Source organism: Ctenopharyngodon idella, chromosome 13, assembly GCF_019924925.1.
Source record: "Ctenopharyngodon idella isolate HZGC_01 chromosome 13, HZGC01, whole genome shotgun sequence".
In the NCBI taxonomy this organism is placed as follows: Eukaryota; Metazoa; Chordata; class Actinopteri; order Cypriniformes; family Xenocyprididae; genus Ctenopharyngodon; species Ctenopharyngodon idella.
Genome location: NC_067232.1, coordinates 20,874,550 through 20,898,696, shown reverse-complemented (window position 1 = coordinate 20,898,696; position 24,147 = coordinate 20,874,550). Strand labels below are relative to the sequence as shown.

Sequence of the window (24,147 nt, the reverse complement as noted above, 5' to 3'; positions counted from 1 at the left end):
GAAAGCACAGGTAGCTGTGACCCTTTAATGTGTAAATCAATCTCCCTCCCGCTCTGCCGTAGGTATGAAAGGGTGATTGATGTACACGGGGCGGCTGGCGACCACAGGTATGTGTGGTTTCTTTTGTAGTTGGAGCCCACATCTAAAGACATTACGCTCCCCGCTAACAGCGCTAGCCACTCAACAGAGTACCTCTCGTCTCCCCAGAGGGATCTACACCACCCCAAACCGCTACTTCAACAATGAGGAGGTTTGTTGGAGTCCACAGCTGCTGAGAACATGTTTTTAGGGTGTCAGTGCAATGTTTTATGCAATATTAATAGTTTAAATCTAGTGTGGACTTTCTGCGCAACTGGATGTAAACGGAAAAAATAACATTCATGCCTAAATCCCTAAAGGTGCGGCCACATTTACCATTGTTCGGCAAATTTTTGTAGGCGAAAACCAATGATTTCAATCGCGATCAGGAATTTCGCATGCGTTACAGATTTCGCCATGCAGATTTCGCTCGCGTCAAGTTTGTCACACGAATTCGCCACTTTGAATTTCAATGGAAAGCTGCTTGTTTTGTGAAAGTGACTTCTGTGTTAGTGTTTCATACATTGCTACACTACTGACAACAGACATTGGATCTTTTTTTGCATGTGAAATTTTGCTAATGTGAACACTCTCCACATCTGACATTGTTTGAACTAGTGGCCAACTGACATCCAATGTTGTTGCTGATATGTAGAGAGTCGCACGGCCAATACAATGCTGTGATACAGGTTACATAATACAATTGAATAATAGCAAATGAGATATACCTATAATTGATATAATGTGATAGGCTGAAACAATATTTGATTTAGGCTTGTTTAGGTTTGATTAGATTTCCATAATAATCATTAGAAGAATAAATTATAATAGTTCATCCACTCATGGTTTCAATGTCTCGAAGTCAGTGGGTTTTTTAAAAGAGTGTTTGGCTAAATGCCTTAAATAAGGTCTATGGTTAACACAAGCTCAAGATATTTTCACATTTTATTCTATGACATAAAATACATCAGTAACCACACCCCACCCCCTTTTAAGTTTTTACCTGTCACTTATAGCCTAAGCTTTTTCTTTTTTTACTTCTGCTTGCTTCAAAATTCATAAAAGTTGTGTTCATTTACAAAGATTATAATGCTGAACAAAACGTGTAAGAATCATAACCTTTTGTTGGTCACAGAACTTATTTTCTGCAATAATTCAAAAAAAAAAAAAAAAAATAGATAATATAGTTTGATCTATATGGTTCACCTGTGTGAAGAGGTCTCCAGCAGTTTGAGGAGATGCTCTAGAACCTCCTGACAGCTCAAAGACATCATCCCATCTCTCCAGGGCAGCAGGGAAGAAAGTGGGATAACAGCAAGAACTTGCAAAACCTGTGAAACACCAAGATAAATGGAGACTTTAGTCAGGGTAGATGCACTGAAAAAATGTTTGCTGCTTGTTCAAATTATTTAATTAAATTAAGCTAAAGCAACAAGTGCTATTCATTCCTAACATAATTTCATTGTGTTCAATCCACTTAAATCTAAAATTGAAGGTTACTTAATCCATTTGTGTTGGGATTACATGAATGATTTTCATTGCATTAACTGAAACTGGGAGGTGGATTGTTAATTGACAGCATGCTTTGCAAATATTGAAATTAAGTGTTATTTTGTGTTTTTGAGTGAAGGAAAACATCTGTTCATGTTTAATGTTCAGTTATGTTTGACATTTGAAAGAGTTTCTGTTATGTTGACGTTTTTATGGTTACCACTGTGCTGAAGATTAGAGTTTATGGTTAGGTTGTGGATAACTGCATGTACTAATATTATGATGCATGTTGCTTTGTTCAATGAGCAATAACTTTGCTAATGCCAGTGCAGTAACAAGTTTCTTCCTTCTTTTGCTGTGCAGAATCTTTTAATTGTACAACATACTGAAAGTCAAATACAAAAGGGTATTTTTTGTTTACTTAAAATCACACTCTTGACTATATTGGAATCTACTCAATATATTTGAACTGATATAACTAAAAAAACATTGACTAAATTCAACTTAAAATGTTTCAAATGAAGATAAATGAATATTGTGTAACCACTTGCCTTAAATTTAGTAAAATCAAAAAAACATTTTTTTTTTTTTTTTTAAGTGTTCCCTATTATACTAATTTTCACAAAACACAACGTATTTTCAAAGTTGTCTTTATTGTTGTTGTCTGAACGATAAAAGGATTTCCAACAGTACAGACTGTATATCTATCATGCACAGCCTCATTTTCTTTCATTTCAAAATAAATTTGGCATCTAACCCGACTAATATACAAAGAGCAGGAGACGTAAAATGTGCTGAGGTCTGTCTAGGATGTTTGTGAATATTTTCATTTGCCAACCACACTTCTCAACCTATATTCCTTTCATCCATATGAACATTCCCTTATTCCACCCTCCCGTCTGTCAGTAACATTCCTGCCTCCCTCCCCATCCATCCATCTATCCTTCCATCCCCCTGCACATAAAACACATCTGGTTCGGCTCTGGCCTTCAGGTTTCCCCCGCCCCCCAAACACTCGAGCAAGGGAGTTAACGGAAGACTTGTTTTTCTTCTCCTCAGACCCCCACCGTCTTTCCTTTCCTTTCCTTTAACGTGACAGGCCTGGTAGCTCATAGGGGTTTGTTGACATTATTTAGACTTATTTGGTTGATTATTATTTCTTGGAGTGCACAAGAGGATATTTATAATGGTTTTCTATGTCCTCTGTACTTGATTATATTTAAGTCCTTTATATTATAGTACATTACATCAGTGGCTCCCAATCCTGGTCGTGGAATACCCCCAGCACTGCACAGTTTAGATGTCTCCCTAATCAAACAGAGTTGATTTAACTCATCAGCTTGTTAGTAAAGACTCCAAGATCTCAGATGGGTGTGTCAGATAAGAGAAGCATCCAAAATGTGCAGTGTTGGTAACCACTGCATTACATAATATTAAAGTACACGATGAAACCAGTGTGGATTTAGTCCTAAGACTAAAATGAATATTTTCAGAACAGATTTAAGCACTAGGCTTTAGTTGAGTTGCAGTTCAATGCGTATCTTCTTATTAGTATAGCCATTTGAGCCCACAGAGGAAATTAGCCTAACTTTCCTAACTAGTCACTTCCCAGAATGCTTTGGTGGAACAGTAGACTTACCATAGAAACCAGGCCATATCGAAAGTCTAGAGCTTAACAGCAGGACTTTAAACATTAACAGTTGGCCAATAAAACAGCTTTTAAGAACACACACACACAAAATCACTGCAACAGGCACACAGAAAAACATGCATCCCCAGACACAAACACACAAGCCATTCCCAAAAAGCCAATTCCCGTCAGTTTGAATGTTGCCTAATGATAGAAATGGCAAAACAGGAGGGTAATTGATGGTTGGTTGAGTGTTTATGAGGAATTGAAACATGACCCTTTTTTCTAAACAGGAAATCGCCTGCCATTTCACTTTGCAGGGCCAAAGCTTTCAGTTGAAATTACATTTGTGTGTATTGAGTCTGTGAATGGAAATTAAATGACATTCAGCCGGTTTCATTCAGATACTGCTGTTAGTAGCTCTTGTCCAGCAGGTTTTTACAGTGTAGATGTTTATTCGGCTAATCAGAGAATCCCTGTACGAGGGTATATCATTTCCACAGCTGAATTCACTAATCTCAGGGCCACAGAGTTCTGTGATCTGTGTTTTTAGGAATTTCAACATGGTGAAAAAAACAACACAAAGGTTTCGGCTGCTAACCTGTATCAAGTTTGATTCACAAAAATTGTGATATCTGCAAATCAAACTTGATTATTCTAGTAGTTTTCTGGTAAACCTACAGTTCACATTTTTGTTTTTGTAAAGTTTTTTTTTCTATTGTTTTTGCATTTTTTGTCAGGTTTTCCTATTATATATTGTATAATAGGAAGTGTTTTATCATGAGGAATTTATAATTTTTTTCAGCTAACTGAATTTATTATAATAGAATACATTTTCATTTAATTGCAATTAACATGCAATTAAAGGTGCAATAGGTGATTCTCTACAGAAACATTTTTGTTTTACTGGTTGAAATTCTCCTCATATCCTGATGGCAATTGCTCAGTCACGGAGCACCACAAACAAACAGCAGCCACCTTTTACAGTTCCTCCAAAAACAATGAGCTTATGCTGCGTCCACCCCATAACTACAGTAATTAAGAGATGGCAACCCGTGACGTTCTAACCGGAGCTGCTCACGTCCTCAGACTCGGAATTATGCGTTTCCGTGTCAACAGTATCAACACTAAAATGAATCTGCAGCAGTTAGGTACAAGCTCTCTAAGTTGTTTATGTTCATTATTATTGTAATGTTATGTGCTTTGAGACATGAGGTAGTTTAATGTCATCTCTTGTGACACTTCGCCGAGAGCAGCTGTGTGTGTGTGCCAGTGTTGGGTAATGCATTACAAGTAACTTGAGTTACGTAATCAGATTACTTTTTTCAAGTAACTAGTAAAGTAACGCATAACTTTTTTAATTTACAACAAAATATCGAAGTTACTTTTTCAAATAAGTAACGCAAGTTACTTTTTCTCATTTATTGACTGACAGCTCTCCCGTCCCCATGTTGAGAGAAATTAAGTGCAGAGGCGTTGATGGTTATTGTAGTTCTAGACTAAATGTGAAAATGCATTTACTCATTTCACTTGCACAAAAACATTCAGTATTCCTCAAAATGAATAAAAACAGTGAAATGCAATCTTTTATGCAAACCTGTAATAATTAACTATATTAAATTACACAAATATACTTTGTGTATTTAATCTCACTTTATTAACCAATGTCTTTGCTGCTGACCTTCAATGATCAAATTCAACCATACTAATAAGCAAAAATTACTTTAGATTTAGAGAGTGTTGAACTTCCTTCTCCTGTATCCTATTCTTCTTTAATCCAGAATGGCAGCACAGCTGAAATGTTTGTTTGAGCTGCGCCCTCTACTATACAGGCGTAAATATGGATTTCCCTCAGCCTGAGGCTTATTCATAACACTTTTGGTGTAAAAGGGCCTTTACATTTGCTAAAAATAGAACTTTCTGTTGTTGTTATTAAAAAACAAACAAGCAAGCCCAGCCCAGGTGAGAAAAAGTAACGCAAAAGTAATGTAAGTAACGCAGTTACTTTTTTAGGGAGTAACACAATATGTTAATGCATTACTTTTAAAAGTAACTTTCCCCAACACTGGTCTGTGCCTTCATGTGTTTTGGAGGAGGCGTGGCTTTGGATGGTGACTTGCAGCAAGGGTGGGATTGTATGCTTTCAATGCTAGCAGGTTAACATTAGCATTTCCCAGATCTCCTACTGCACCTTTAAGTGTCCAAACAACATTCAGTTCACTTAACTGTATTTTTTTTTTTTTTAAAGTATATTATTTCTGTACGCTGAAAAAAAAAAAAAAAAAAAAAAACGGTGTAGAAATTTCCACTCAGAAATTCCAAAACAACAATTACAATATAAAGCAAGATTGTTTGAAGTTGTAACACAAATTTTGTGTAGATTTTGTTAAAGTTCTTTTGCTTTTGTAGTGGGTTTAACGTTTTGTAAAGTTGCAGGTTTTTGTTAAGTTTTTTTTGTGTGTGTGTTGTATTTTCTTTATGTTCATTTTTGCAGTGTGTTTTATAAATTGTGTAGAGGATGACAACGCAAAAGGGTGGTTTCCTCACCTTGGCTTGACACCCTGGGTATGTCTCATGAAGGGCCAAAGAGGTTAGGCTGGACATACTGAGGTCAAAGGGCAAAGGTCCCTGACCACAATCCTGAGGCTTTTCTTCTGTCTTCTGAAGTCTCCTGAGGAGCTGTTCCAGGGCAAACAGCCGAACCTCATAGTGTGGGCACTGCAGCAGTCGTTCTAGGAGGTCTCTCTGAAACCCCTCAGACTCTGGAAATTCCCAGAGGTGAGGTGATTCTACACATATGCTGATGGCTATGTAAGCCAGACTCTGCAGGTACTGTGTAGCTCCAGGGACTGAGAGGTTTATGTCATCGGGTCCTTGAGGGGCCACAAGTTCTGAGGCCATAAGAATGTGCAGTGTTTCCTTACGTAGTTTCTTCAGCGGAGACTCTATGAATATAGACAATAAATGTACTCCATTAAATGTGAAAGAAGTGAAATATATTCTAAAATTAAAGCATAATTGATCTTAGGAGACATATCAAAGTGTACAATGCAATAAGAGAACTACTTTGATGGGTGTATAATAGTGAAAGATGATCAACCATTGAACTTTCACTACTAAATATTGATTCAGCTTCACTATGACATCACTATGACATCACTATATGCTCAGCTGAAAAGCATCCTGGGAAATACAAATGCTTCAGAAACTCAAACATCATTTTTTCCTTACTGAATTATTATGAACACAATATTCTTCTGAAAGCTAAATAAAGTCCACTTCTCCATCCAAGAAGTTCCAATGACCCATTCCAACTCCCACAATGCAACCCAATCTGGCTCTGCACATGATTCAACAAGGAGTGGACAAGAGGGCGGGGCCATACTGCATTCCCCAGGAGACAGGCCCGGTTACCGTGACACCAGAGTATTAAAAGAGCCCTCGTACGCTTCTTGTAGCAAGCTCAGATTGACCTGAAGCATCTAGTGTGCGGTGCACTCTAATTTAGCCAAGTGTGAGAGGGGATTTTGTATGTGTGTATACTTGCCTGTCTCTTTAGGGCATGGACATTGCTCAACACCTGTTTCAATGATGTTAATTGTTGACATGTTCACACAGACCCAGACTGTTATTATGAGAAGGGGGTGATGGGAAGGCATGTTTAAAATCAGGGTGGAGATGTTGACAAACGTTTGTAGTGATGAGAAGAGGAATATCTAATCTAATGTGGAAAATACCTCATCACCAGAACCCTGACACAGACATTGGCAACATAACGTCAAGCCAAGAAACGGAGCCATTTATCATATATACATTTCCACATGCTTTTGCTCATGTTTTCTTGCATCACTCAGTCACAGGCACAAACAACTGTAGACTTGGTTAAACGTTCCTTGAAAATCTTCTCAAGTCAGTCCATTAAAAGTGCAGCATGTACACATTTGTACACTATTACTATTACAATTTGTGTCTAATGCTCACCAAGGCTGTATTTATTTGATCAAAATTCCAGTAAAAACACATTCTTTGTCTTATAGATGTTTAAAACAATACAGAAAATGAACTTTAACAAACACTTTTCCACAATGTAAAAGGCACTAGTTTCATATAACAACTCTCCTACACGTTCCAATAAAGAAAACAAGAATGCTGCAGTTATTCAGAGCGAAAGAAAAGTGAAATGAAGTAAAAACAAAACTGCAGTGGGTCATAAGAGGAGTGATGGTAACCATTCTCAAGCCTTTAAACTCAGGCCAAGTACTCATTATTACAAAACAACCCACTAGGAGAAAAACATCATTAACAGAGGGAGGGAGACGAGAACTAGTCAGTCATGAGACAGACTTTGGTTAACAATGCTGATTTATTTCTCTTTTACACTATGTTTTCATCCAACACCGAGGCAGATACACAGAACAGGGAAAAAAGAGGAAATGAGAGTGAAGAGGGTGTGTGGTGGAAAGAAAGGACGCTTCGCTATGGCATTTATTAACATTGTTGACCCTCTGGAGAGATGGAGGACCACGGTAATGATTACCCTCGGAAATGAAAAGCATTTCTCAGCAGGACAGACTGTGGCAGACAATATGTGTATGAGTTTGGAGACAGTAGTTCTGGGGATGTGCTGGAATCTTTATGAAAACCTAAACAGCCCAGTAAGACATCCAAGGCGTTACACACAAACACACCCGCCACCCCAGCATGACTCAGAGAAAGCTGTGGTTTCATCAATGCCACGACCACCAAGTCTCAATGACGATATTTTGCTCTCTCATAAAAATAGCAATATTACAGTCACTGGCAATAGAAAATAAATCCTATTGCATTGAAATCAAACACTGGCAAAACACTCACACAACCTGGAGAGGCCATTCACTTTTAAACCTCTCGGCTTAAAAAAATAAATAAAAAAAATAAAAAGAGGGGAGGGGAAAAAAGTGGAAGAGAGACATTTAAAGGGATATTCATCCATGAAAACTGTCATCATTTAATTATGTTGTTCTGAACCCATATAACATCTTTCCTTTAGCACAAAAGATGCTGTTTTGAAGTTTGAATGTTCACATAAATTCCGGCCTATTTATCACGCAAAGCTATCGTATGGCTTCAGAACGCTTCAAATACACCAAATACAATCATTTGGGCCACATTTATGATACTTTTAAGGTGCTTTTTTGTCTTTTTTGAAGTCTGACAGCCTCTGGTAGCTATATACTTTTACTGTATAAGAAATGTGAACATTCTTCAAAACATCTTTTAAAGTTTGGAACAAAATGAGGATGAGTAAATGACACAGGGTGCATCTCAATCAGATCAGCTCCCTAGCTGTCAAGGTCATGCAACATTTCAGCTATAAATATATTATAAATGTTAGCAAGATTATGTTCATTATCTATCATATGTTTTTTTGATGAAATGTAATAAAATAATAGTCTGTATTAAAAAAAAAAAAAAACAACATCCATTGTGTTTCATTATGTGTTGTGAGTTGATTTATGTTTCACGCTTTCAGAACTTCAGTTAAAGGAACATAGTGAGCATTGATGCTCCCAGGTGCAAAAACACAAACGATTTAGAAGAACAACATAGTGACTAAACACGCTCTGTAGAGTGTTTGTCCGTTTAGGGTTGCTGTAGAAACGTGCCGGTGCATAATGGCGACTTGACATGGAGGGGGGGACCCGTGGTGTGTGATAGAAATGGCTCATTCTAAGGTAATAAAAACATAACGGTTCATTATGTAAGGTCTTTATGCACCACTGAAAACATAGTTATGTATATTATATTGCATTACTGTCAATAGATCCTCCCAAATTTTACACATTGCATCTTTAAGGAAAAAAAAGTCTCTCTCAACTAAAGTTGTTAACCCTGTCATTTGGTACAATACTATAATATGAAAGGTTAAAATTAACCCAGAAAATTAGTCCAGACTAGTGTTGTCAAAAGTACCGGTACTGAAATTTTGAAAATGTGACGATACCAGCGTTTCTACAGTACCGGGAGTACCGAGTATCTGGGTATATTCGGTACCCACTGATAGGGCTGTGCCAGTATTTACGTGAATATGACACGGAAGCACAAAGCTTTGTTTACAGAAGAAATAGGCTAATAGGTTAGCAATTAAATGTGATATCACAGCCATTGGTTCATGCTGAATGAGAGAGGTATGTGAGTCCATACATTTAAGCTTTGTCGGCTTTGTATTCTGTTTTGCGAATCGCGATCTGGTCACCTGATTAGCAGAGAATTTAACAATATTCCATTAGTTATTCCACTGAACATGAAATCTCTGTTTCTTTTCCCAAATCTTTGCTCACGCAGGGGATTATAAACATTTCTTCCTTCGATTTTAATTAAGCCTATTATATTCGCATTGTTTACTGTGGTAAAGTAGAAAAAAAACACCGTAGGACAGAAACCTTCTTGCTTGCACATCAGTTTCTATTTAACACAGTTTGTGCTTGTTATTGTGCGCGTCAAGTTTATTTGAATAGCGCGTTTCACACACGCCCGTGATTTTTAGTTTTGCTTTCTCTGGCAGGGCAAAATCAAACACAGCCTGAATGTCTGAAGATAAAACTAGCTCTTCAGACCTTTTACAATAAGTGTCAGTTGCTTGTAACATCAGATAACATGAAGATATTATTAAAGAGAAATAGTCTCTTTCCTGCTTGTGTCCCACATCCCTCTCAAAGCGGCAGGCTATATGACGTATCTTTGTGTGGAAATAAAAAAAAAAAACGAATGTTTTTTAGAATAATACTTAATTTTCTTATTATTTAGGTTACCATTATTTACTGATATTTATTTAATAGTTTTACAGGCTGTAGTGTGTCGTTTCACTGAAGGAATAGCTAAAATAAACACACGTCTGTTTGAGCATTTGTTTATTTTATTTTTTTATATTTCAAAATTTATTTCATTGAGGTATATATATACACACACACACAAACATACATACACACACTCACTCCAAATATTTATATGTATGATTACCATCATATTTAATATGTTTTTAAAAATAGGCTAGTTAATTAAAATAGTAAAATAGTTCCAACAGATTTTTCCTGTGGTACCGAAATTGGTACAGAGAACCGTAAAATTTTACTGGTATTGGTACCGACTACTGGAATTTTGGTACCGTGACAACACTAGTCCAGACTATTAAAATTAATTGCTATTTATTTTTAGATACAATAATAAAAAATAATAAAAATAAAAAAATTGTTGTATTCAAACATTTAAACTGCACATAAGTCATACAACTTTTTAATTATATAATAATGGCTGTCTTTTTTTTTCTTTTTTTTTTTTTATAAAAGATTTATTTAACCATATATTAAATGATTAAAACATCACTAACATATAATATATATGTAATATAGTGCATATATTTAGCAAAATGCTCATCTCTAGCTTTTTTTTTTTTTTTTTTTAAATAAATGAGATACGGACACTGAATGGCTTTCCTAAGGTAAATGTGACATTATGTGATATTGTTTATAAGCTTTATTAATTACTGACATCTTTCTGCATTTGAAACACTGATTGAGTAATTACACAAGATGATATAAGTCAGTAAGTTGTACCGTCTCTTTCAACATAACTTCTGATTTTCATTTATGTTTATTTTGTGATAAAACTATTAGTAAAGAGGAAGAGATTATCAGTGACATAATTTTCAATCCCTTTAGTTATTCATAACACTTTCTCACTTTATATAAAATGGAACACTCAATAATTCTGTGAAATACAGTACTACAGCCCAAACACCTTTGTGACGCAATAGCTGTTAAAGTACATGTGCAATCTTTTTGTTTCTAAGTGTTCAGCTAGATTTTATGGTGCAGGAAAACAGTGGGCCGTCTGTACTCACTACAGTAGTAAACACACACCGATCCACACAAGCGGCAACGTGCATGAACACATGGATTTTACATCATGCTCTGCCATCATTACCCAAACTGTGAAAAACAAAACCCAGACGACTGAGGAACGTGCAGAGCAGATGTGAGCATGCTTTCCCACAGTGGGCGACCCCTACGTTGCCAACCACCTTCTGACGAGTGTGTGCGCGTGTTATCCACAATTTATTCACCTAAGAGGTAGTAATATGGGGAATAGAGTACAATTTGTGCCAAAATTATGGTTTGAATGGCCATCAGAGAGAGAGAGCGACAAAATGTGTGTTGTTGAGGGAGCATTTCTCAGGCGGTAGTGTTTGATCCACACAGGCTCATAAACCCGTTCCTCTCATGCCCAGCTAAAGCATCGCCAGTAAAAACACCATCACAATCCCTGCTTAGAGTCTCAGAGCCAAACTACTTAGAGCACTTGGCCTCATACCCACCCACCCACATACACACACACATACACACACACACACACACACACGCACATACACACACAAACGTCCTGTTTCAGTGAGGAGTGTATCAGGATGGGAATACATGTCAGAACTGCCTAGAAAATTTCAGCTCCTACTTAGTTCCAAGACAAATTAAAAAGCTGATTGTTAAGGTAATTCTGACCAGTTTCAAGCGTTAGTGATAAATTAAAATGTTAATTTCTTCACTGAGGTACCAACACCTGTGAATAATGCACTTTAGGAAAGAGAGAGTGAGAGATATAAAAAGACAGAAAAAAATAAAAAGTGAGGGAGGGTGAATCTCACATACTATTCCAAAAAAAAGAAAAAAAAGAAAGAAAAAAAAAAAAAAGAAAAAAGAAAAATATTGATCACACTTTATTTTAAGGTGTCCTTGTCACTGTGTAATTACACAAATACCTACTCAGTAATATTAATTAACAACATGTACTTACTATGGAGTTAGGGTTTGTCAAGAGGTTAGGCAAGAGTTAGTTGCTTGTAATTATGCATAATTTACTGTTATTACTATAGCAAGTATACAGTGTTGCTTGAAAGTTTGTGAACCCCTTCCAGAATCTGCAAAATGTTAATTATCTTATCAAAATAAGAGGGATCATACAAAATGCATGTTATTTTTCTATTTAGTACGGTCCTGAATGAGATATTTTACATAAAATATGTTTACATATAGTCCGCAAGACAAAAAAAAAAAAAAAAAAAAAATAAAAAGCTGAATTTATAAAAATTAACCTGCTCAAAAGTTTACATACCCTTGATTCTTAATGCTGTGTGTGTTACCTGGATGATCCACAGCTGGTTTTTTTTTTTTTTTTTTTGTGATGGTTGTTCATAAGTCCCTTGTTTGTCCTGAGCAGTTATAATGCCCAACGTTCTTCAGAAAAATCCTCTAGGTCCCACAAAATGTTTGGTTGTCCAGCCTCTTTTGCATATTTGAACCCTTTTCCAGCAGTGACTGTATGGTTTTGAGACTCATCTTCTCAAACACAAGTATTAAAAAAGGTTCAAACATTCACTGATGCTCCAAAAGGAAATACGATGCATTAAGAACCAGGGGTGAAAACTTTAGAACAGGATGAAGATGTCCAAATTTTTCTTATTTTGTTTAAATATATTTTTTCATTCAGTACTGCCCTTCAGAAGCAACAGAAGATACTTACATGTTTCCCAGAAGGCAAATTAAGTACAATTGACCTTGATCTTCAAATTCAAACAGTTTTCACCCCCCGGATCTTAATGCATCGTGTTTCCTTCTGGAGCATCAGTGAATGTTTGAAACTTTTTTAATAGTTGTGTTTGAGTCCTTCAATTGTCCTCAGTGTGAAAAGATGGATCTCAAAAATCATACAGTCAATTCTGCAAAGTGTTCAAATGCAAAAGATTTTTCGGAAGAACGTTGGGCAGTTTAACTGCTCAGGACAAAAAAAAAAAAAAAAACAGCCGTGGATCATCCAGGTGATGACATACAGTATTAAGAATCAAGGGCATGTAAACTTTTGAACCGTTCAAAAAGTCTTGTAGACTATTTGTAAACATCTTTTATGTAAAATATCTTATTCAGGACAGTACTAAATAAGAAAATATGCAATTTGTATGATCCCTCTTATTTTGTTAAAATAATTAACATTTTGCAGATTCTGCAAGAGGTTCACAAACTTTCAAGCAGCACTGTATGTAATGTACAACAAGGGTATGGTAAAATAAAGTGTTACTGAAGTAATTTGCTTAAAGAAATTGAAGGAATTAGGGAAATAGAAAATGAATATTTTTAGGGACCATTAATATTTTTTTATTTTTTTATTTTATACACTTATTTTCATGACAATTTCCTCCACCCAATGTCTTATTAGCATAGTGCGTCCAGATGTTTTATTTATGTTCATTAAAACTTTTTTGGAACTCATTATCTTAATGGTGATTCTCATAACTATAATACATTGGGGCTTATGTATTACAGTAAATATGCTGTGATATACATATTGCTGCTTTGAATGAGTTTTTAAATTTTAAATTACATTTTTCTTTGCATTACAGTTATTAAAATGAAATCAAAACAAATTTCAAAAAAAAAATAAAAATAAATAAATAAATCGCAAGTTACAAAAGGACAAAAACTTGGCCATATAACATCTATATATAGACTACTTTTACAGTTGATTTTTTTCTTGTTATTTTTTTTTTTGTCATTTTTTTAACTTGACAACTTTTTTGTCATCTGCTTTCATAGTATGGCAAAGAACAGTGTGAACATTCAGCCTAACATCACTTTTTGTGTTAATCTAGTACAAAGTAAGTCATATGGCTTTGACAAAGTCTGTTGACAGTTTTTATTTATAGGTAATTCCTTAAACTGACAGAGGAAAACACCAGACAGAGTTTGAAATATAGAGATAGAGTAAAATTTATGTTAAGAGAAATGAAAGGAAAGGTAGACAGAGATTAAGAGGGTGTTAAGACTGAGAGTACAGGGCAGAGTGTAAAAATAAATCTCTGCACAGCACAAGGCGTGTGTGTGTGTGAGTGCGTCCATCGTTTGTTATGTAAGTGATGGCAGGCGGGTGGGACTGTAAGAGTATGCTTGTTTTAAAATGATAAACACCGCCACCATGCCCACATGTGTGCGACACATGGGGCCGGCAAACATGCAGGGGCCACCCCTTTTAACTGGGTCACACGGGCACAATTGTGCCATCTGTCAGAGATAGTTTAGCGTTTTTTTTTTCTTATATCAAAGACCCACAGGCCTACAGCACACTCAAAATAACACACTCTCAAGAATTTCCTTGGTCTATAAACTAGACTGGAAGTTGTACATTTGGAAACAAGCACATGACACTTATTTTGATACAGATGTTGTTTTGAGCTCTTACCTGACACAGGAACTGGAATACAACCACAAAGACAGCCAAGCAGGTCTAGAAACGCACCACGTGTTACCAGACACAGATTCTGCCTGTCAATTGTGTGTGAGAGAGATTAAGTTGATGATAATTTTATACTTCATAGCATTTCATTGCATTTGTACAGAAACAACACTTTATTTTTCAAGTGTAACATACACAGGGTGTGATTTAAAAAAAAACAACAAAAAAACAGAGGGGGGATATTTTAAGGAGAATGTCATTATTGAAATTTTAAAGTAAAAATTAAGGCAAATGCAGAAAGTATAATTCACACAAAATGCAATTAACTAATTTAACAATTAACTTAATGATTATAAATTTATTTATCCAATTTATAGGCCCCATGAGGTATATGAACTTATTTCAGCCAAATAATATTAATCCAATTACGGTTCGTCTCAGACGGATATGTAATGCATGTTTTATGCCTGTAGGAAAACTTATATTACCATCTACTGTCAAAAATGGGAAATGCATCCCGTCTGACCAGAAGTGTGGATAAAACGTATGAAAAATAAATGACCAGAAGGGGGATATCAAAACAAGAGGCATGGAAATGGTCGTATGTGTCAAAACACTTTTGAGTCACTGTTATAGTCAGAGTGACTGATAATGTATCCTGACTGCAATAGAGAGCAATTAAGTTCACACTAATTGTAGATGCTGAGGATAAAGCATCACATGTGCTGCCCATGGGCACAAAGGGAATTCTGGGCCCTGTATCTCAGACCAACTGCAGGGGTAACATTTGTGGGAGAGGGTGAATGTGTGTGTGGATAGAAACAAGGGTGAGTATATGGAAGAGTAAATCAGTTATGTGTGTGTGTACAGCAAACGCTCATGGGCATGGGCGAGAACAAGAGGGCCAGTGTTCAGGGCTGACGTCAGTATTTCATCACTGAGATATTAATAACACAAACTCTCCCTCTCTTTGAATGCCTGGCTTCATCTTTTTGTGTCCTTCTGTTGCTCTTTAAACACAAAATATTACTCAGAATTCAACAAATTACCAAGCTAAGGATTATGGGGAAATATGGTCAGATGTTTGGGATCTCTGTCATTATCTTTATCCCTCCATCTCCAGTTTCTCTTTCATTCTTCTGGCAGTTTCATCCCAGCTTTCTAAATGTTCCCTAAATCTCTTCATTGGATATGTTTGGAATGGTGTACTACCATATTAGCCTTATTAGAAATGCAGTATGCAGTATGTACACAGTATGAACATTTTCTCTATGCATGGAGAACTTGGATAACCTAATACATCTGCCAATTGTGCAATGTACAAGAGCACAATGTATCCCAGTATCCCAAAATGCACTCAACTTAACATTCCCTTTCCAGTATTAGGAATGAATCAGAAACTACAGCATTTCATCTCCTTCTTGACTCATTATTTGATTGAACTTCTAAAAGGTCAGTCTTGCTGGCAATGGAGGCCTCACTGAGCCACCGGATTTTATGAAAAATATCGGTAACACTTTACAATAAGGTTCATTAGTTAACATTAGTTAACTACATTAGTTAACATGAACTAATAATGAACTGCACTTATACAGCATTTATTAATCTTTGTTAATGTTAGTTTCAACATTTACTAATAAATTATTAAAATCTTGTTAACATTAGTTAATGCACTGTGAACTAACATGAACAAACAATGAACAACTGTATTTTCATTAACTAACGTTAACAAAGATTAGTAAATACAGTAACAAATGTATTGCTCATGGTTAGTTTATGTTAGTTAATACATTAACTAATGTTTAACTAATGAACCTTATTGTAAAGTGTTACCAAAACATCTTAATTTGTGTTCCGAAGATGAACAAAGATCTTACGGGTGTGGAACGCCATGAGGGTGAGTAATTAATGACAGAATTTTCATTTTTGGATGAACTAACCCTTTAAGTTATTTTAGTACATTAAGTTAAAATAAATGAAAATTAGAAACATTGCTGTGCCAACTAGCTGATTTTGTTTTTTAAATAATTTATTTTATTTAAATTTATTTTATTTAAATTTATTTTAGTTTTAGTTAACTACAATAACCCTGATTAGGACACTACTCAATGAATGAAACGTACAACATAGCGCTATTCCTATTCCAAAATCTCTCTCGCTCATTAAGGAATTTGTTATAAAACATCAGTATGGATGAGTGAGAGTGGTCAAACGGCATGTGGCCATGTCACTCTCCCTTGCAGCGCTGCAGTCCATGCACTGGGTCAGTGAGACGAGATCAGCCTTTGAAACAGGAGCTCAAAACACAGAAAGCTCAATTTATTCACCAATGTGTCGTCATGTTATTTTGTAAAAAAATTGTTATTAGCAAAAGCCGAACCAAAATTTCTTGTATGCACACTGTTTTTGCTGATATATATGCAAATGATGAAAGTTTAGACCAATGTATAACCCTGACAGTACCCACCTTGTAGCGAGCCACAGCCGTGGAAAAATGGCACTGGAGAGGTCACAGTCCTGCTTATTTTCTGACTGGGGTCTGTGTGTGTCCGCCAAGTAGGAACGTAACAATGACAGAACCTGTGAAGGAGATGGTACACTTTTACTATGAGAATAAGTTGGAGAGAAATAGATAGAATGTTCATAAAGAAAAATTATACAGAGAGAGAGAGAGATCAGTGCCATCAGACTATAGTGAAATAAACAGATCAGAAAGATTTTAGAGAGATCAGACATTGCAATCTAAAGTATTTTATTATCTTGTTTACTTTTTCCTTGAAAGGCACAACATGTAGGATTTTTGGATTGAAATATCCAAAAACCACTAGAACAGTGTTATATATTTTGTTGACTTGTGTACTAACATTATCCCAGATGTTTCCAAGAATGTTTAAATCCAGAAAAATAAGGAATTTTAACCAGGACACGGATCGTGTCTGTGTGTCGCCCATCAGTGACGTCATACCTGTGTTACTCTCGATTTCTGGTTTTATTTTGTAGAAACCATGGAAACACCAAAGACGCTTTAATATATTATGCATTTTATTAGACAACGGAACAACTGTTTGGATACATTTTAGACAGAAAACTAATCATTGTTATAAAGCTCAACATGTTTAGTCTAACGCCTATTATTTGAATTGAGTACCATGTTTTTATCATGGGTAACATAGTATAATCAGATGCAGCTTTATGTTTAGTAACAGTAATACAGCATTCTCTCCGTCATTTAATATGTTTTAAAATGAATTGCATGCCATTTAACAACAAAAGCCAACCAGCATTTATTAATATAATATTCTAATATCGATCTAGCGTAAACAGCACCCAAGTACGCTTGACCGGAAGAAGCGGAAGCTGCGATTGTGGCATAATAAAAGTTCCGCTGCTCTCCAGCTGTGTGTCGCGCTCGTCTCTCATTAGCAATCGCTCCACTTGGCCCTGCTCTGCTTGATACTACGGTAATATTAATAATCTCATATCGATTATTTTACACCGGCTGTGAGGTGAAGACAACATCTCCTATGATTCTGCGCTCAATCACGGCGCCATCAAGCTACGCCTTTGTTTTGAATAGGCGACCTCTAGCGGCGAAAATTACATATTGTGCCTTTAATTATGATCATAGATCAGAGATGGAGAGATCAGACGTGAATTAATGAGATCAGTCAGAGAAAAGAGAGAAAGAGACCAGAGAGAGCAACCAAAGAGATTAGATAAATCAGAGAGAGAGAGAGAGAGAGAGAGAGAGAGAGAGAGAGAGAGAGAGAGAGAGAGAGAGAGAATTCAGACAAATCAGAAAGATCAGACAGTGACATAAAAAAAAATAAATAAATAAAAAAAATAAAAAAATTCAGAGAAAGAGAGATAAATCTTAAAGGATCAAACAGATTAGAGAGAGATCATACAGAGGCGTCAGAGACCAAAAAGAAATGAGACAGAGATCTGATCAGAGATCAGACAGATAAATCATAGAGGTATCAGATTTAAGAAATCAGAGAGAGATAAGACAGAAACATAAAAGACATCAGACAGATGAATCAGGAATCAGACATATAGACCAAAAAGGATCAGACAGATAAATCACAGAGAAATCAGATATCAGACAGCAATTGAAAAGACACCAGACAAATTAGAATGATGGATCAGATTCTTCATTAGTTCATCTTTCTTAATCTAAAAGATATCTGACAGAAATCAGAAAAAAAACACTGTTACTTCCTAAGTTCTTCTTTCTTAATTATTTGCTCAATTAACATTGTTTTATTTTTCCTTACATATGACAGTCTATAGAGATATAAAATGAAGGATAGTAGATGGCTCTATGCATGCCCGGCTAAAGACTGTACAGAAGGCTGAAATAGTCTCTTTACTGGGTTACAGCCACAATGTGGAAGCCACTCATTATGCTCCGGGAGGGAGAGGCACAGGGAAAAACAAGTTTGACCATGAAATACCAGGCATGGCGTTCAAGCTGCGGACACCCCCCGACACTAGCGGCCCACACCCTGTATCCCACACATCTAGACCAGGCCTGCTTGTGCCGTCGGGTGGGAAGGCCCATGACGGCCAGCCTCTTCTGCGCCCTCGAAGGAAAGTGTGTATATTTATAGTGACGAACTACACAACTTGTGACCGACCACAAACCGATGGCAGTGGCTAAGGGCAAAAATAAACACCCCATAGAGGTCCATAATTCAGCGTACAGAGAGCCGTGCACACATTTAGAAAAGAAACATGCACAAACAAACACCAGCATACGGCCTGAATGCAGTGCTAGATGCTGACCTTTGACACACTAAGGCCATTGAGTCGACTGTCAAATAAGACTTCAAGGAAATGTTTTAAAAGCCAACCTGTGGGCGGACGCTTTTATGAGAAGATTTGGAAAGTCTGGACACAATCTGAATCTAATTAAGCTAATTTGTCTCATCAGTTTGACGATTTTTTATAGGCTTTTCCTTACCGAAGAAACAATTCTTGTGTGAGTGGGTGTTTCAAGGCCGATTGAAGTGATCACTAAATCCAGACCTTTGGCAGCAATGCACAACAGAGGAGGAACAACACAAACAAAATGACAACATGTCCTAACCAGGTGGGATGATACAATTTTCCTGTGACAAATAATTTGCTTGTTAACACTGAAAACAAAAATCTTGCAAGATGTAATACTCTCATAGCAAATCAGGACATACCCAAAATGTTTAATATACAGTTTTGCACAGTGGTATTTTACACCAATGAGGTCTCACTGTGGTTGGAGCTACTAGCACAAAAATATGCATATTCGCTTTTTTTTTTTTCTGTTTTTTTTTTTTTTTTTGGTTTGCAAGAAAAGAGCACCATTACACAAATACACCAGTAACACTTTACAATAAGGTTAATTAGTTAACTAAATTAGTTAACATGAACTAATAATGAACTGCATTTCTACAGCATTTATTAACCTTTGTTAATGTTAATTCCAACATTAACTAATACATTATTAAAATCAAGAGTTGTATTTGTTAACATTAGTTAATGCACTCTGAACAAACATGAACAAACAATGAACAGCTGGATTTGGATGAACAAACCCAGTAACAAACGTATTGCTCATGGCTAGTTCATGTTAATTAATATATTAACTAATGTTAATAAAATGAGACCTTATTGTAAAGTATTACCAATACACCTCTGTCTGATGTCTTTATATTAATGAACATTTAATTGCACTTATATTATTAGTTGACATTTTAAAATCTCATTTCTCATTTAAGTTAATTTTCTTTGTCACCAAAGAGGGGAGGGAAAAAATGAAATGAGTAATCGGGCTGTTCTCCATTTAAAATAAAAGTAAGTAAATAAATAAATAAATAAATAAATAAATAAAAATAAAATAAAATAAAATAAAATAAAATAAAATAAAATAAAATAAAATAAGACTGGGACTGCTTTCCTTAAGGAACAAATAAATAAATAGATATTGAACTGCTCTCAGTTAAAAACAACAACAACAAAAAACATGCACACAATTTTAGGACAATGGTTAAGGGCTGAATCAGTATACAACACACTATGTGTGCGTGCATGGAAGACCCACATTGAGTGCAGTATGTCTGCTGATCTGATTTACTGTTTTCAAAACACAGTGGATTAATTTCCCTGTGGAACCTGGATGTTACCTAGGACTTTTTGCAAAAAAGAAGCTGTTGCCGAGGTGTCAGATTAGGTTAGTGCTGCTCAATCTGTTTCCCTCGTTAGCCGGCTTCTAAAAGGAAACCAGTGAGTTGTGTCAACAGGGATTTTTAGGTGAACTCTGCAGGGTTCAAGCGTTTTACTCAGCAGAGCTGGTTTTGTAATCAAAATGGCACTTTGAAACATTGTGCCGACATACTTCTTCATTTCATCCTGGTATCAACACTCTGTAATGCAAATCAAGGTTTGTGGGTGCGTTGTCTATACAGTGTGTACATACAGTGAAGCTATTTTTATGTAGGCTTACACACATCCGACTCAACAGAAAACAAAAAGTCTTTAATTCAGGCCCTAGACAGCAACATCTGAAACCTGTTTTTCTCCCACCCACACACTTTTTTTTTTTTTTTTTTTTTTTTTGCATTTCACTTTCTCCTGCCATATCTGTTTTCTGTTTAAACAAACACACTGTAACATTTGCTTATGGTCAGCAATGTCCAAAGGAAAGTATGAATTTTGTACTATAGAGATGGTTTACACCTCAAATTGTGATTAGACTTTTTTGGTGGGTGATATCTAAAAGCTAGAATATCAACAGAAACTTGGGAAAATGGCTCTTTGACTCAAATTTGAATAATCTATTTTAAGTAAAGTTATGATCAGTCCTATGATGGGTTCAGACTACACAATATCAATCTGATTTTGGCACGATCTGTTTGACAAAGGGTGTCATGGTGATTCATAAACGACAACGGGACGCAAGAATCGATTGTTTTCTCTCGTATAGTTTGTCCTAGGCTGCGTCTGAAAAAGTAGGCAGCTGAGTTGTTGCCTCTCTGCCTTATCAGGCAATTACTTTGTAGGCAGCATTTGCACATGAAGGTGCCTCACGAAACTGATTTCAGATGGACTTCTGAGGCAGCGTAATGGTTTAATGATCTACAGCAAAATAGAGAGCCTTGGTGATAACTAAGCGAACATTTAATTACTGTAATAGTAATTTCTCGCTGGAAATGACATCAGAAATGCAAAATGTTGGTCAAAAATGTACATTAACACAAACTGAACACCAACTGCAACTTTCAGATGGCATATTTATTTATTTTTTTAGCTCCACTGTCACAGAATGGAAAGCACAGGATTGTGGAATATCAAAGGCAGCAAAGGATACATTTAAGCTGCCTTGATAAATCGATCAGATGAAGGTACACTATATTGCCAAAAGTTTTGGGACGCCTGCCTTTACGTACACATGAACTTTAATGACATCCCATTCTTAGTCCGTAGGGTTTAATATGGAGTTGGCCCACCCTTTGCAGCTATAACAGCTTCAACTCTACTGGGAAGGCTTTCCACAAGGTTTAGGACTGTGTTTATGGGAATTTTTGACTATTCTTTTAGAACTGCATTTGTGAGGTCAGGCACTGATGTTGGACGAGAAGGCCTGGCTCACAGTCTCCACTCTAATTCATCCCAAAGGTGTTCTATCGGGTTGAGGTAAGGACTCCGTGCAGGCCAGTCAAGCTCCTCCACACCAAACTCGCTCATCCATGTCTTTATGGACCTTGCTTTGTGCACTAGTGTGCAGTCATGTTGGAACAGGAAGGGGCCATCCTCAAACTGTTCCCACAAAGTTGGGAGCATGAAATTGTTCAAAATGTCTTGGTATGCTGAAGCATTAAGAGTTCCTTTCACTGTAACTAAGGGGTCAAGCCCAACCCCTGAAAAAAAAAAACCCCACACCATAATCCCCCCTCCACCAAACTTTACACTTGGCACAATGCAGTCAGGCAAGTACCGTTCTCCTGGCGACCGCCAAACCAAGACTCGTCCATCAGATTGCCAGACAGAGAAGCGTGATTTGTTACGCCAGAGAACATGTCTCGTTCTTTACACCACTGCATCCGACGCTTTGCATTGCACTTGGTGATGTAAGGCTTGGATGCAGTTGCTCGGCCATGGAAACTCATTCCACGAAGCTCTGTACGTACTGTTCTTGAGCTAATCTTGAAGGCCACACGAAGTTTGGAGGTCTGTAGCTATTGACTCTGCAGAAAGTTGGCGACTTCTGTGCACTGTGCGCCTCAGCATGCGTGTCCCAATACTTTTGGCAATATAGTGTATCTCAGAAGAAAGGAAGTCAAGGCAACATTGGATTGGGATGTGCCTTGGTGCCTTCCTACCTTGGAATGCATCCTCTGAAGGCAGCATTTTTAATTTTTCGGATGTAGCTATAGTGGATGACAACCACTGCCGTGCCTGTGACACTTCACAATGTCCCGACAGTTTTTTTTTTTTTTTTGTTTGGTCCTCCACAATGGGTTCTGTCACATCTGTGACTTTGACCAATAGGAGCACAGAAGCTTCCATACACCGCTTTCGAGAGGATGGTAATAGTGCTCCTAGGTGGAATTATGCAATGGAGGAAAGGTTTTTGGAGCTATAGCAACAATACTCCTGCCTTTATAATGTTTCCTCGAGGGACTACCATGACAGAGTGACAAAAGATAAATGCTGGCAAGCAATAGCAGAGGTGCTTCAGCAACCCGGTGAGTATTGGAATTAGCATTAAGCTAATATTTTAGTTTACACTTCTGTTTCCAGAAGTCAGTAGCTAGTTCTGCCTTCTCAATCACATCACGCACGTTGCTAAAGACGGCAAGTGATGATTGGTCAGAAAATAACGTGTAGTCTGACATGTTTCTTGTCAAGAACTTAGCAGTCAAAATCGCATACTCTGACGCAATGACTATCGTAAGACTAGTCTAAGCAGTTTAGGCAACCAGCTATGTTTGTCATGATGAAACCGCCTAATAAACATCTTAAACACCATACCAACCACCTAACAATAGCCTAGAAACCACTGACTGTTTTGCAAGTCCCATTCGCATTTTCTAGAGGAAAAAAACAAACAAACAAACTTATAAGCAAGGTCTAGAATGTTGTATTTATTTTTGCCACTCTCACAGCACATAAAATACTCAGTTTAAAGGTGTAGTTCACCCAAAAATTATAATTCTGAAAATGTGTTATGAGGGTGAGTAAATTATGATAAATTTTTAATTTTTGGGTGAACTTTGCCGTAAAAGATTTTATAACGAACAGAGACACAAAAACAAAGCCATGCATAGGCAGTGCCATCTTTATCCATCTCTTAGCTGATGCTGTGGTACACACGTACACCACTCCTGCATGCAGCTCAGGTATTCTCATCAGATAGCAAAATGAGGGCAGTTCTACGATGAAAATGTTAAGTTATCACTAGCTGATCTGAACATACTTCACACCATAAACCACCCCCCCACACACACACACAGTTCCCCATCACACAGACAAGATGTGCATAGAAACATTATCTGTTTCTAATCTAGTCATACACACAAACATCCAGAATTTCCATATTCAAAGAGTCAAGAGAGAGTCACTGTGAAACAGTGAATCGAAAACAACATGGTTAAATACAGGAAAATAAAGAGCCATTTCACTATCCATTTCCCTTTCTTTTGATATCTCTT

General features: G+C 36.6%; 1 protein-coding gene across 8 annotated transcripts in view; it reads right to left on the bottom strand.

Annotated features, from left to right (window-relative positions):
* The window catches only part of thada (THADA armadillo repeat containing), a 109,596-nt gene that overhangs the window by 12,509 nt on the left and 72,940 nt on the right, over positions 1 to 24,147 (bottom strand). For 5 of the 8 annotated variants that reach the window (XM_051916611.1, XM_051916612.1, XM_051916613.1 and 2 more), the window contains 4 exons: positions 16,923 to 17,035; positions 14,462 to 14,544; positions 5,747 to 6,144; positions 1,285 to 1,409 (listed from right to left, as the gene is read on the bottom strand). In XM_051916611.1, the coding sequence (XP_051772571.1) occupies positions 1,285 to 1,409; positions 5,747 to 6,144; positions 14,462 to 14,544; positions 16,923 to 17,035 (719 nt within the window). Of the gene's footprint in view, positions 1 to 1,284; positions 1,410 to 5,746; positions 6,145 to 14,461; positions 14,545 to 16,922; positions 17,036 to 24,147 lie in introns of those variants that run through there. The other 3 variants (XM_051916615.1, XR_007933163.1, XM_051916617.1) reach the window with 3 other exon arrangements.